The following is a 15,763-nucleotide window of genomic DNA, read 5'->3' on the forward strand; positions in this document are numbered from 1 at the left end:
CCATTCAACAATAAAAAGACAAATATCCCAATTTAAAAAATGGGTGAAGAATTCAAATAGACATTTCTCCAAAGAAAATATATGAATGGGGCTGGGTGCAGTGGCTCACGCCTGTAATCCCAGCACTTTGGGAGGGTGAGGCAGGTGGATCACAAGGTCAGGAGTTCAAGACCAGCCTGGCCAAGATGGTGAAACCCCATCTCTACTAAAAATACAAAAAATTAGCCGGGCATGGTGGCACGTGCCTGTTAATCCCAGCTACTTGCAAGGCTGAGGCAGAAGAATCACTTGAACCTGGGAGGCAGAGGTTGCAGTGAGCCAAGATCATGCCACTGCACTCCAGCTTGGGTAACAAGAGTGAAACTCCATCTCAGAGAAAAAAAAAAAAGAAAAGAAAATATACGAATGGCCAATAAGCACATGAAAAGATGATCAACGTTAGTAGCATTAGGGAAAAGCAAATCAAAACCATAATGAGAGAGAAATTTATTCAGGATGCCTATAATCAAAAGACAGACAACAAGTTTTGGCAAAGAAACTGGAACCCTCATACATTGCTGGTAGGAATGTAAAATGGTGTAGTCACTGTGGAAAATTAATATAGAATTAACACATGACCCAGCAATTCCACTCTGAGGCACATACCCGGAAGAAATGAAAACATGTCAACACAAAAACTTGCACACAAATGTCACAGCAGTATTATTCATAGACAAAAAGTGAAAACAACCCAAAGGTCCATCAGCTTATGAGTGATAAAATGTTGTATATCTACAGAATGCAATATTATTGCAGCCATAAAAAGGAATGAAGTACTACTATATGTGAGAACATGAACTTTGAAAACATGACATTAAGTGAAAAAAACCTAGACACAAAAGTCTACATACTATATAAACATTTTAATGAAATTTTTATATGAAATACTTATATGTATATTTATATGAAGTCTAGAATAGGCAAACTCATTCAGACAGAAAGTAGATTATGGGATGTGAAGGAAGAGAGAGTTGGGACTGACGGTTAATATGTACAGTTTCTTTTTTGGGATGCTAGAAATGTTCTGGAATTAGACAGTGGTAGTTAATATAGTACATACTGAATATACAAAACATTGAATTGCATATGTTGCACAATACAGTAAATATATTAAAAATCACTGAAGTGTAAAATGATGAACTGTTAAATTGTCTAAACTACAGCTCAACAAAAAGTTAAGAAAAATAGCAATTGCAATCAATTAGATCAATTAGTACATACTTTAAAATGCTTTATTTTATCTATTATTCAAAATAATAAAGCCACCATAGAGGAGAAAAAAGAATGTATTACAGTAGAAAGAGAAGGAACTTAATCATTGGATAGATCTCAGAGGGTTAAAATCCTGAGTAATTAACTAGCAGTGTGGCCTTGCAGAAATGACTTAACATTTCTGAGCCTCGGTTTCCTCATTTGAAATTTTGCAGAATTTTACTGAAGATTAAGTGAGATAATACACACGTGAGCATAGTGCCTAGCAAGGTTCAGGCTCACTAACGGTACTGCTAACAGTGAAATGTTGGATCAGATTCCACTTTGAGAATCCATATGAATTGTGCATGGAAAGGGCATCATGGAGGTATAGCTATTGGTTAGAAAACCACACTGTCAGTAATTAGCATCCAGTGTTAGAATCTCTGGCTTATAACCTCAAGTACAATATGACACCTCCCTTTTACCACTGGGTAGCTAATTTGTGGATCTGTGTCCTTCATTTTCCTTCACATCAATGTAGATCACATCCATGTATTCTAATGCATATCCCTACAGAATAACAAGGGTACAATGCAAAACAGTAACAATTGTAATACTAGTTTTTTCTTACAGTTTTCTCACATTATAAGAAAAAACTAGTATTTTAAAAACTAAGTCATAATTAGCAGTAAACAAAAATAGGACGAGACTAATCTGCAGTATAAACTTTTGGTACTCAAAAGTATGTTCCTTGGAGCACAGCATGAACATCTCCTAGGAGCTTGTTAGAAATGCAGAATCTCAAGCACTACCCAGAGCTACTGAACCAATTTGCATTACTTGGGCAATCGAAGTAAGTTTGACAAATATATATGATACGTGCAATTACAGGCTGTGCTGTGTAATTTCAATTTTGTATTTGAAGTTATTTCTTCTGCAAATGTACTGAGCATAAGTGACAGGCAATGCTAAGTGCAGGGAAACAACAGTAATTAAAACAGATTCAGTTCTTAGGGAGTTGATAGTCAAATAAGGGAGACAGACATACAAACACACAATGACAAAAAAGAAATTGTGTTAAGTTCTGTGAAAGATACAAACAAGGTTCAGTGCTAGAGACTGACAAGGTAAGATCAGGCAGGTTTCTTTGAAAACTGAAATCTAAAGGATAAAGGAAATTTATAGAAAAGGCAGAGAGACCACCATGTACAGAGGGACCAAGGCAAGAAAGAACTTGGAGGTTTTGAAACTGAAGATATAAAGGGACCAAGGGAAAGTAGTGGACAAGGAAGTCGGGGCCACAGGGCAGAACGTTGCAAGGACAGTTTGCAACCAGAGCTAATTTTGCTTCCTAGAGATCATTTGGAAATGTCTGGAGATATTTTTAGATGTCAGAACATTTAAAATGTTGTGTTGCAGTTGTGTGCTACAACTGTGCTACGCAATGGCAGTTAGTGGGTAGAGGCCAGGGATGCCTTTAAACATCCTACAATGCAGAGTTTTGTCCTCTACAATGAAGACTTATCCATCCTAAAACATCAATAGTGGCATGTTTGAGAAACCCTACTCTAGTCTAAGGGAAGGGTTTAGGATTTTATTCTAACTGCAATAAGAAATCACTGAAACAGTTTAAACAGAACAGTCTGATTAATATTTGAAAATAATTACTGTGGCTGAGAATTGATTACTGGGGGCAAGAATGGAAACAAAACCAACTGGAAGATCATTGTTGCAGTTGTCCTGGCAAGAGCTGATGGTGGATGGATTTGAGTGGCAATGGGGAAGTAGTAGAAAAAATTCAGAAACTTCTGAAAATAAAACTGATACTAATTGACGTAAGGGCTGCAAAAGGAGAAATCAAATTTGACCAGCTGGCTTTTATTTGAGCGAACTAAGTGGCTAGTGGACCACCTACTGAGATGAAGGGACAGAAAAAAAGCAAGTTGTGGGGGTCCACATTTGACATTTCTGTTTAGAAATGTTATGAAATGCATGAGACATCTGTGTGGAGTTACTGAGAAGGCAGTCAGGAATAAATCTGGCGCTTAGAGAGGTTTGGGCTGAAGATATAAATGTGAGAGCTATCAGTATACAGGCAGTGTTTAAAGCTATGAGACATATCAAGATACTATTTTGTGTTTATGTTTGGTAGCCTACTCTTTCCCCAAATTTATTAACTCTCTGAGGGCAGAGGTTACGTTTTTCGTTTTTCTTTTTTTTTTTTGAGATGGAGTCTCACTCTGTCACCCAGGCTGGAGTGCAGTGGCACTATCTCAGCTCACTGCAACTTCCGCCCCGCTGGTTCAAGTGATTCTCCCGCCTCAGCCTCCTGAGTAGCTGGGATTACAGGCATGCGTCACCACGCCCGACTAAGTCTTGTATTTTTAGTAGAGGCGGGGTTTCATCATGTTGGTCAGACTGATCTCGAATTCCTGATCTCGTGACCCACCCACCTCGGCCTCCCGAAGTGCTGGCATTACAGGCGTGAGCCACCGTGCCTGGCCTCAAGGTTATGTTTTTTCAATCCCTCACAGAGCTTAGCAACTTTGTGTAGTGGCATCACAGCCGACAGGATTTAACAATGCCATGGTTATTCCAGGCTGAAAATTTTCTCAGCGCCTAGATTGCAGGCCAGAGGAAAAGACCTCTTGTTTGAATGTGCACCACTAAGTAGTGCTGCATGATATAAGTTACTTCCCCTCTTTGATTTTTCTGTTTACTTACCTGCCTTGAAGGGTGATCATGAGGATGAAGCACCTAATATAGTACTTGAGTAAAAGAAAAATGCCTGTTATATTATTACCATGTGCTGTTTCTTTAATGTGATATGATAATGGCATCTATTATATCCAAGCAAAGAATATCCAATTCAGTAACAGTGGAATACTTTTAGATGTCTTACCTACATCTCCATAGACTTGTGAAGACTGATACTGTGGCATATACTGTGTTGTCATGTCTCCAGCTCCAGTCACTGGTGAGTACATATGACGTGGTGGAGGGGGCATCATGGTAGGGACAGGAATGAAACCAGGCAGAGGAGGATGTGGAGAACGGTGGAGAACTGTGTGACCACCAGGGTGAAACTCTGGTGCCTGAGGGACCACGACAACTCTTCGAACACCATTGTCTTCAATAACCTACAACATGAACATAAGATTAAAATTTCTTCCACAGAATATTAGCAATTATTTTAAAAATGTTAAGAGTAAGGTGGGCATGGTGGCTCATGCCTCTAATTCCAGCACTTTGGGAGGCCGAGGTGGGTGGGTCACCTGGGGTCAGGAGTTCAAGAACAGCCTGGGCAACATGGCGAAATCCCGTCTCTACTAATAATACAAAAATTAGCCGGGCATGGTGGCCTATACTTGTAATTCCAGCTACTCGGAAGGCTGAGGCAGGAGAATTGCTTGAACCTAGGAGGTGGAGGTTGTGGTGAGCCGAGATAGCGCCATTGCACTCTAGCCTGGGCGACAGAGCAAGACTCTTTGTCTCAAAAATTAAAAAATAAATAAATAAAATAAAAAATAAAATAAAATAAAATAAAAATGTTAAGAGTAAGAATTTTTACACCATTAGAAATTTAAAAATTTTGGAGAATCAACATGAAAAGAACTTATTAAATATACTGGTACATATAAATTAGCACCAAACAAAATGAAGAATTAGTTTTTGTTATACAATTCAATATAAACCTTAAAACACTGATTAGACAAGCTAAATAATAATATAAGTTATGATACTAGATATTTATCCTATGTGCACTTCCTGATGGAGTAATTTTGGTTTAGACACAAGAGGTTCAGGAATCAATTTCTTTTTCTATATTATGACTGGGAGTGAGGGAAAACAAGTTGTGGAAAGAACAAATAGAAAACAAAACAACTGGATCCAGACTCTATCAGACAATCAATGACATGTTAGAATTTAGATGCAAAATTCTTATGACCATGACCAGGACAATTTTACAGCTGATCATTTAAAGGGACACAAATACTGAATATTATCATATTAACTCCTAGTTAGGAAAAATATCTGTGGCTTTGAGGCTTAGAAATTACAAACTAAAACAAAAAACAAAAAACAAAAAACAGGAATTACACCGTGGGGATAAATTTTTTTAAATGATAAGACTTACTCCCCTGTGAACCTTACTGGAGCTAAAAAGACACACAGGAGACCCTAAAAAATTAAAGGACTTTATCTCAAAATTAGAAATCCCTCAGTAAAATAGGGCCCTTATTCTTTTAGACTTAAATGGTAACTATCAAGGTATAACAAATGGCTAATACCTTCCTCAGGAAACAGAAAATGATCACAATGTTAAGTGCTAATTTAAAGGCAAATCCTAATTTTCAGGAAGGCAAAGTTTTATTATGCTTAAGGATAGCAAATCATTTTATAAATATATGTGCTTGGTAGGTATAGGTATAGGTATACTAGAAAATACACTTATCTGGGTATAGATAAGCCTAAATTACAAACATTAAGTAGATTATTAAACTCTCCTTACCTACTGGAGTGTAACATGACTCTTCTAACAGGGGACTACAAGACCAAATGAATTAACTGTTTTTAATATGCTGGGTCTAGAAACATAATGTCTTGTTTTCAGCAAAATGGATGCCTCAGACCCCTTTCTCTCTATTTAACTCAGTTCTGAATTTAAGCCTCAGGCAAGCACATATGATTGATGGGAACTAAATAATATCCAGAACCCTACCTGAAGGGAATCTAGAAACTGCTGATAGCTTTTTAGGTTCTACCCTACAGGAAGGAACACTGGAAGAAGTTTGAAATGGATTTTAAGTGAGTCAAATCACAGTATCTGTCACAATACTTTTATCACTCTCCAATTCACAAATCTTAAAAAACTCTCCATTTCCAAGAGGCTTGTACTTCATATTCATTCAACCTGGTTCCAACCTACCTTCAAAGTCGTATCATTCTTTTGCAACAAATCCTGAACCATTAACTGCAGTCAGGCTGGTATAACAAAAAACTTGTCTTCACAGTGACTATACATTTCTATACCCTGTTACTTTTGTTTATGCAATTTTTCTTCTTCACTTTGCTTCCCTTTAATCTATAATAATCTTGTCTATCCTTCCAATTCTAGCTCTAATTTTACCTCCTCCACTCATTTAAAACATTATTTTTCAGCAAAACAAACTGATAATTCAAAGAAAGAAAAACCTTAGAATGCTATATTAAATATTTGTGGGGAACCCATACTAACAGGGACAGACAAACACAACCAGTAAGTTATTTAGCATGTTGCAAGGTGATAAATACTATGGAAAAGGCAGAGCAAGTAAGGGCTATCAGAAGTGTTGTCAGAAAGGAGCAGGTTACAGAATAAATACAGTGATCAGAGTAGACCTTATTGGCAAAGTAAAGCTTTAACAGAAACTTCAAGGAAGTGGGAGGAATTAACCATGCAGAAATCTGGAAGATTTGTTCTAGGCAGAGTTAACAGTTAGAATAAAACCCCTAAGGTAGAAGTGGGGCTGATTATACCCAAGGAATGAAAGGAAGCTGGTGTGACTGCATGAGTATAAAGGAGCAAAGGCAGAAGCAGATGAAGTCAAAGAAATGAAGGGGTGATAGGGTGGTCAGGCACCACGACACAGGCTACTATTAAGGAGTTGGAGTTCATCATTTACTGTCAGTGGAATGGGAAATCATTACAAAGTTTTGGGCAGAAGAGTGATAAAATCTAGTGTTTCTGACTCCTAGAGGATATGTGGTAGGGTCTGGAGACATTTATAGTTGTCACAACTCGGGGAGGGGAAGGGCAGGTGCACTATTAACATCTAGAGAGTAGAGAGGCCAGGAATGCTGCTAAATACCCAACAACACAGAGGACAACAAAAACATCATCCCACCTCAAATGTTTACATTACTACAGTTGAGAATTCCTGATGTAACCTTATATTTGACAGGATTATTCTGGCTGCTGAGTTGAGAACAGATCATAGGGAGGCAAAGACAAAAGCAGGGAAACCATTCAGAAAGCTACTGTAGTAATCTAGGCAAGAGATGATCATGGCTAAGACCAGGGAGGCAGCAGTGGTGATGGTGAGAAGTGACCCACATTCTGCATATATTTAAAAGTAGAGGCCAGGTACGGTGGCTCATGCCTGTAATCCAGCACTTTGGGAGGCTGAGGCAGGTGGATCATGAGGTCAGGAATTCGAGACCAGCCTGGCCAATATGGTGAAATTCTGTCTCTACTAAAAATACAAAAATTAGCCAGGCATGGTGGCACGCACCTGTAGTCCCAGCTGCTCAGGAGGCTGAGGCAGAAGATTCGTTTGAACTCGAGAGGCAGAGGTTGCAGTGAGCCGAGATTGTGCCACTGCACTCCAGCCTGGGTGACAGAGCAAGACTCCATCTCAAAAAGAAAAAAAAAAAAAGTAAAGAAACAAGACAAGATTAGCTGATGATTCCATGTAGGAAGTGAGAAAAAGTAGTTAGGGAAGAACAGTCTTCTATCAATGTGATGAGGAAGGCTGTGGAGTAGAACAAGTTTTTTTCAGGGGAAGAGATTTGGAGTTTCAAGTTTTGCACTTGTGAGTTTGAAGAGTTGATAAGACAACTTAGTGGAAATGTTGAATAGACCGTTAAGATATACTAGTCTGCAACTCTGGAAAGATTGGGAAGGGATGACCAAGCGAGGTAGAAGGAAAACTAAGAGAGTGTATAGAGTCTGGAAGTTTGGTGAAACGTGTCAAGGAGGAAGGACTAACTGTGTCAAATGCTGCTGACAGGTCAAGCTTCCCATTCAGGAAGACTAAGAATCTGACCAATGGATTTAGCAATGTAGACATTACTGTGATCTTGGAAAGCAGTTTTGGTACAGTCATAGGGTCAAAGCCTAACTGTAGTGGGTTTAAGAGAAAAAGTAAGGAGAAGAATTAGAGCTAACTGCACAATTTTAAAATGTTCTGCTGCAAAGGGGAATACAGAAATAGGGTGGTGGCTCATAGGAGTAGTGAAGTCAAGAAACTTTCATGTTTTGTTGTTTTCAGGAGTGAAATTACAAAAGGCTCAAGATACTAATGAAAATAACCCAGCAGAGAACAAGAAACTGATAATGCAGAAGAGAGAAAAGAAAAATGCTAGAAAATGCTAGAAATATGCAGGCAAAAAGGGACGGGTTCCAGTATCCCAGTGGGGGAACTGAGTCTGGACAGGAGCAGGAAAGTTTGTGTTACAGATGAGGAAGTAGAGTTTGTGGGCTGGATGAGAAGGCAGAGCACATAACTGCAGATGCGCAAATACTGGTGCAGGTGCGGGGCTAGGAGTCTGTGGAAGACACCATTTGACTGCTCCCCCATGAACTCTCCCCCAGGTACTGCAATCTCAGTGATCTCTCTCTCCTATAATTTCTACTGCATTTATTCTGTATCACTTGTTTGATATTTTTAACACTGAAGTGTTAATTTTTCGGATGCATATGTCTTACTCTATAATCTAACTGTTAAGTTTCTCAAGGGACATATATGAACTAGTTGATCCTTGGAACAATGTTACATACTATTATTATTTTAATTTTTCAGATGGAGAAACTGAGGCACAGAGATGTTAAACAACTTGCCCAGGGTCATATAAGTAGAAAGTGAAGGAGCCAGTATTTGAAGTCAGGCAACTTGGCTTCAGATTCCATGTTCTTATCTACTTTGTGGGCGTAGAATCCATAGGCCTTCTAGTGTCTTTTTTGTTGTTGTTGTTTACAAGAGATTTGATTAAAAATAAATGGCTAAATTATTTATGAAATTAAAACCACTTTTCTGCTGAGAAAGAACATTTAAAATACAAAGATAAGCTTAGGGGAGAGGAAAATGGAAAGCTACTATTTAACAGGTTCAGAGCTTCAGTTTTCAGCAAGATGAAGAGTTCTGTGGATGGAGGGTGGAGATGGTAGTGCAATGTTGTAAATGCACCTAATGCCATTAAACTGTAAACTTAAAAAAGGTTAAGATGGTAATTTTACGTTATGTGTGTTTTACCACAATTAAAAAAACAGAACAAAACAAAACCCAAACCTAAGATGTAGACAGAGGAGGGGGAAAAAAAAAGCCAGATAAGAACCGAGAGCATGGTGAACTCCACTACCTCAAGCAGCCAGTAACTTCAGAGGAAGGCAACAGACTTCAAAACTATTTGCTAAGTCTCCAGAGGCTCAGGTGCTAAGAAATGGCCACCATGTAGAGGTTAGATTTCGCACCAACAGGGTACACTGGTTGTGATGTAAAATAAAATCAGTAAGTTGTGAAAAGGAAAAAAAAGATAAAATATAATTCAAATTTGTCAGTGTTCATAAAAATTAAAATACAGATAAGGTAATAAAATATAATTAAATGAGGCATTAGCATAGTCTGACCACTTAACCACAGATGCCACCTAATTTCTAAGTAGGCAAAGACATGCTTTTTTTTCTCCTTTATTGAACAGAGACACAATTGAGAAGGGCTGCAGAGAAAGGAAACTGTGTATATTATCTGACATTTTATATTATGTGTCTTCCTTACCAGAATATAGAGCCCATGATAAATGTTTTGTTTATTGTTTTTCCCCCCAGGACCTGGAATAGTACCTAGCACATGGGTTGATGCTCTAAAAGTATTTGTTAAATGAATGCTATGATCAGATATATCTATATGTTCTTTTAGCACTAACAGAATGCTACATTTCTTTCTCCCTCTCTTTACACCACCCAAGCTATTAGGGTTCTGTGACCTTCTCAATTCCCACAACCTTAGCTTCCTCTCTACTTTTTGCAATCTACTTCTATGGTCTCACCCTGAACCCAGAACTATTCCAACTTTAAGCTCTTAAACAATAATACAGCTTAACTTTAAGCTCAAAACAACTTTAAGCTCTTAAACAGTAACACAGACCATTCATTCAACAAACATTTATGTATCTACAAACATACACACAACAGTATGTGACCACAATCTCCTTTCTCTCCAGTTCTTATATCTCTTCAATCTCATATAAATCTCTTAGGTCTCCCCATCTTGTAGTTTCTCACACTCCCCTGTCTGTCCCTTTTGGCTGTTGTCCCCAAAAGCAGCAAGAAGACTGAGATCCGATTGATTTGCAAAATCTTTGAAAAAACACACTGACCTCACTGCTGCATGGCATCATAAAGGCAAAATGAACCACCAGGCACAGCTCAAAGGAGTAACCTGAAACTTTTCCCAAAGTCCAGATAGGCTCTTTCCCCACGTTATGCGATCTACAATTCCTTGCCTGTTAGGCACCCTCTCATTACCATAACAGCCCACATTCTATAAAAAAGGGAGCCATTACAAGAAAGGCAGAACTTCTGATAGTGCCTTTCAGGAGTCCCATTCAGGTAGTTTATAAACTTCTCTTGGTAAGTTATTAAATTCATCACTGAAATAGCAGAAGTGTTACCCTGTCCTGCAATATAATGCTCTTAGGGACTCTAAGTTAGTACTATTTGCCAGTGAATTAAGTTCCTTCTACTCCTGGCATCACTTGCTTTGTATTTAAGTTTTATAGTTTTATGTTTTGTTCATTTCCTCATTTGATAACTTAATTCCATTAGCACGTATTTCTGCCTCTGTGTAGTACATCCATTTCTTAAAACTTTCCTTAGTTGTTAAATTGCAATAATAAAGCTCAGTAAGGTTCTGCCTAAAATAAGGACCAAGCAGGCCCCAGAAATGGCTATGGAGGTTACTTATGTGTAAAGTACATAATCTTGGTGTGTGGACTATATATCATCTTTTCAAATAGTTTGCTTCTTCTGAAGCTTTTTTTTTTTTTTTTTTTTTTACTTAAAGTTCTGGATACATGTGCAGAACATGTAGGTTTGCTACATAGGTATACACATGCCATAGTGGTTTGCTGCAGCCATCAACCCATCATCTGTATTAGGTGTTTCTCCTAATGCTATCCCTCTCCTAGCTCCCCATCCCTCCACAGGCCCATGTGTGATGTTCCCCTCCCTGTGTCCATGTGTTCTCATGGTTCAACTCCCACTTATAAGTGAGAACATGCAGGGTTTGGTTTTCTGTTCCTTTGTTAATCTGCTGAGAATGATGGTTTCCAGCTTCATCCATGTCCCTGCAAAGGACATGAACTCATCCTTTTTATGGCTGCATACTATTCCATAGTGTATATGCACCACAGTCTATCATTGATGGGCATTTGGGTTGGTTCCAAGTCTTTGCTATTGTGAATAGTGCTGCAATAAACATACGTGTGCATGTGTCCTAGTACAATGATTTATAATCCTTTGGTTATATACCCAGAAATGAGATTGCTGGGTCAAATAGTATTTGTGGTTATAGATCCCTGAGGAATTGTCACACTGTCTTCCACAATGGTTGAACTAATTTACACTACCACCAAGAGTGTAAAAGCATTCCTATTTCTTCACATCTCTTCAGCATCTGTGGTTTCCTAACTTTTTAACTGGCGTGAGATGGTAGCTCTTTGTGGTTTTGATTTGCATTTCTCTAATGACCAGTGATGATGAGTTGTTTTTCATGTTTGTTGGCCACATACATGTCTTCTTTTGAGAAGTGTCTGTTCAGATCCTTTGTCCACTTTTTGATGGATTGAGTTTTTTTTTTTTTGTAAATATGTTTAAGTTCTTTGTAGATTTTGGATATTAGCCCTTTGTCGGACGGGCAGATTGCCAAAATTTTCTCCCTTTCTACAGGTTGCCTGTTAACTCTAATGACGGTTTCTTTTGCTGTACAGAAGCAGCTCTTTAGTTTAATTAGATCCCATTTGTCAATTTTGGCTTTTGTTGCCGTTGCTTTTGGTGTTTTGGTCATGAAGTCTTTGCCCATGCCTATGTCTTGAATGGTACTGCCTAGGTTTTCCTCTAGGGTTTTTATCGTTTTAGGTTTTACGTTTAAGTCTTTAATCCATCTTGAGTTAATTTTTGTATAAGGTGTAAGGAATGGGTCCAGTTTCAATTTTCTGCATATGGCTAGCCAGTATTCCCAACACCATTTATTAAATAGGGAATCCTTTCCCCATTGCTTGTTTTTGCCTGGTTTGTCAAAGATCAGATGGTTGTAGATGTGTGGTGTCATTTCTGAGGCCTCCGTTCTGTTCCATTGGTATATATATCTGTTTTGGTAACAGTACCATGCTGTTTTGGTTACTGTAGATTTGTAGTGTAGTTTGAAGTCAGGCAGTGTGATGCCTCTAGCTTTGTTCTTTTTGTTTAGGATTGTTTTGGCTATATAGGCTTTTTTTGGGTTTCATATGAAATTTAAAGTAGTTTTTCTAATTCTGTGAAGAAAGTCAATGGTAGCTTGATGGGAAAGTCAATGGTAGCATTGAATCTATAAATTACTTTGGGCATTATGTCCATTTTCACAATACTGATTCTTCCTATCCATGAGCATGGAATGTTTTTCCATTGATTTGTGTCCTCTCTTATTTCCTTGAGCAGTGGTTTGTAGTTCTCCTTTAAGAGGTCTTTCACATCCCTTGTAAGTCGTTTTCCTAGGTATTTTTATCCTCTTTGTAGCAATTGTGAATGGGAGTTCACTCATGATTTGGCTCTCTGTTTGCCTATTATTGGTATATAGGAATGCTTGTGATTTCTGCACATTGATTTTATATCCTGAGACTTTGCTTAAGTCGCTTATCTGCTTAAGGCGATTTTGGGCTGAGATGATGGGGTTTTTTCTAAATATACAGTCATGTCATCTGCAAACAGAGACAATTTGACTTCCTCTCTTCCTATTTGAAAACCTTTATTTCTTCCTCTTGCCTGATTGCCAGAACTTCCAATACGATGTTGAATAGGAGTGGTGAGAGAGGGTGTCCTTGTCTTGTGCTGGTTTTCAAAGGTAATACTTCCAGCTTTTGCCCATTCAGTATGATATTGGCTGTGGGTTTGTTATAAACAGCTCTTGTTATTTGAGATACGTTCCATCAATACTGAGTTTATTGAAAGTTTTCTGTGTCTATTGAGACAATCATGTGGTTTTTGTCATTGGTTCTGTTTATGTGATAGATTATGTTTATTGATTTATGTATGTTGAACCAGCTTTGCATCCCAGGGATGAAGCAGACTTGATTGTGGTGGATAAGCTTTTTCATGTGCTGCTGGATTCAGTTTGCCAGTATTTTACTGAGGATTTTTGCATCAATGTTCATCAGGCATACTGGCCTGAAATTTTCTTTTTTTGTTGTGTCTCTGCCAGGTTTTGGTATCAGGATGATTCTGGTCTCATAAAATGAATTAGGGAGGAGTCCGTCTTTTTCTGTTTTTTGAAATACTTTCAGAAGGAATGGTAACAGCTCCTCTTTGTACCTCTGGTAGAATTCAGCTGTGAATCCATCTGGTCCTGGGCTTTTTTTGGTTGTTAGGCTATTAATTACCCCCCCAATTTCAGAACTTGTTATTGGTCTATTCAGGGATTCCACTTCTTCCTGGTTTAGTCTTTGGGGGGTGTATGTGTCCAGGAGTTTACTCATTTCTTCTAGATTTTCTAGTTTATTTGCATAGAGGTGTTTATAGTATTTTCTGATGGTAGTCTGTATTTCTGTGGGATCAGTGATGATATCCCCTTTATCATTTTTTATTGTGTCTATTTGATTTTTCTCTTTTCTTCTTTAACAGTCTAGCTAGTGGTCTATTTTGTTCATCTTTTCAAAACAGCTCCTGAATTGATTGATTTTTTTTGAAGGGTTTCTTTTTGTCTCTATCTCCTCCAGTTCTGGTCTGATCTTAGTTATTTCTTGTCTTCTACTAGCTTCTGAATTTGTTTGCTCTTGCTTCTCTAGTTCTTTTAATTGTGACGTTAGGGTGTCGATTTTAGATCTTTCCCACTTTCTCATGCGGACATTTAGTGCTATAAATTTCCCTCTACATACTGCTTTAAATGTGTCCTGGAGATTATGGTATGTTGTGTCTTTGTTCTCATTTGTTTCAAAGAACATCTTTATTTCTGCCTTCGTTTTGTTATTTATCCAGTACTCATTCAAGAGCAGGCTGTTCGGTTTCCATGTAGCTGTGCAGTTTTTAGTGAATTTCTTAATCCTGAGTTCTAATTTGATTGCACTGTGGTCTGAGAGACTGTTTGTTATAATTTCTGTTCTTTTACATTTGCTGAGGAGTGTTTTTACTTCCAATTATGTGGTCAATTTTAGAATAAGTGTGATGTGGTGCTGAGAAAATGTATACTGTGTGGATTTGGGGTGGAGAGTTCTGTAGATATCTATTAGGTCAGCTTGGTGCAGAGCTAAGTTCAAGTCCTGGACATCCTTGTTAATTTTCTTTCTCATTGATCTGATACTGACAGTGGGGTGTTAAAGTCTCCCATTACTATTGTGTGGGAGTCTGTCTCTTTGTAGGTCTCTAAGAACTTGCTTTATAAATCTGGGTGCTCCTGTATTGTGTGCATATATATTTAGGATAGTTAGCTCTTCTTGTTGTGTTGATCCCTTTACCATTATGTAATGCCCTTCTTGTCTCTTTTGATCTTTGTTGGTTTAAAGTCTGTTTTATCAAAGACTAGGATTGCAATTCCTGTTTCTTTCTTTCTTTTTTTTTTTTTTTTGCTTTCCATTTGCTTGGTAAATATTCCTCCATCCCTTTATTTTGAGCCTATGTGTGTCTCTGCATGTGAGATGGTCTCCCAAATACAGCACACTGACGGGTCTTGACTCTTTATCCAATTTGCCAGTCTGTGTCTTTTAATTGGGGCATTTAGCCCATTTACATTTAAGATTAATACTGTTATGTGTAAATCTGATCCTGTCATTATGATGCTAGCTGGTTATTTTGCCTGTTAGTTGCTGCATTCTCTTCATAGAGTCAATGGTCTTTACAATTTGGCATGTTTTTGCAGTGGCTGGTACTGGTTTTTCCTTTCCATATTTAGTGCTTCCTTCAGGAGCTCTTGTAAGGCAGGCCTGGTGGTGATGAAATCTCTCGTCTCGGCATTTGCTTGTCTGTAAAGGATTTTATTTCTCCTAAACTAAGCGTATGAAGTTTAGTTTGGTTGGATATGAAATTCTGGGTTGAAAATTCTTTCCTTTAAGAATGCTGAATATTGGCCCCCACTCTCTTCTGGCTTGTAGGGTTTCAGCTATTAGCCTGATGGGGCTTCCCTTTGTGGGTAATCCGATCTTTCTCTCTGGCTGCCCTTAACATTTTTTCCTTCATTTCAACCTTGGTGAATCTGACGACTATGTGTCTTGGGTTTTCTCTTCCCAAGGAGTATCTTAGTGGTGTTCTCTGTATTTCCTGAATTTGAATGTTGGCCTGTGTTGCTAGGTTGGGGAAGTTCTCCTGGATAATATCCTGGAGAGTGTTTTCCAACTTGGATCCATACTCCTCATCACTTTCAGGTACACCAATCAAACATAGCTTTGGACTTTTCACATAGTCCCATATTTCTTGGAGGCTTTGTTCGTTCATTTTCATTCTTTTCTCTCTAATCTTGTCTTCACACTTTATTTCATTAAGTTGATCTTCAAAGTCTGATATCCTTTCTGCTTGATTGATTTGGCT

The 15,763-nt window shown here is 38.1% G+C and overlaps 1 protein-coding gene across 4 annotated transcripts in view; it reads right to left on the reverse strand.

Annotated features, from left to right (window-relative positions):
* Positions 1-15,763, reverse strand: part of FNDC3A (fibronectin type III domain containing 3A) — a 218,972-nt gene that overhangs the window by 68,844 nt on the left and 134,365 nt on the right. For all 4 annotated transcript variants that reach the window (XM_033176880.1, XM_033176881.1, XM_033176882.1 and 1 more), the window contains one exon: positions 4,136-4,373. In XM_033176880.1, coding sequence (XP_033032771.1) covers positions 4,136-4,373 — 238 coding nt within the window. The remainder of the gene's footprint in view (positions 1-4,135; positions 4,374-15,763) is intronic.

The sequence above is a fragment of the Trachypithecus francoisi genome, unplaced genomic scaffold (genome assembly GCF_009764315.1).
Source record: "Trachypithecus francoisi isolate TF-2019V2 unplaced genomic scaffold, Tfra_2.0 Lachesis_group18, whole genome shotgun sequence".
Taxonomy (NCBI): Eukaryota; Metazoa; Chordata; class Mammalia; order Primates; family Cercopithecidae; genus Trachypithecus; species Trachypithecus francoisi.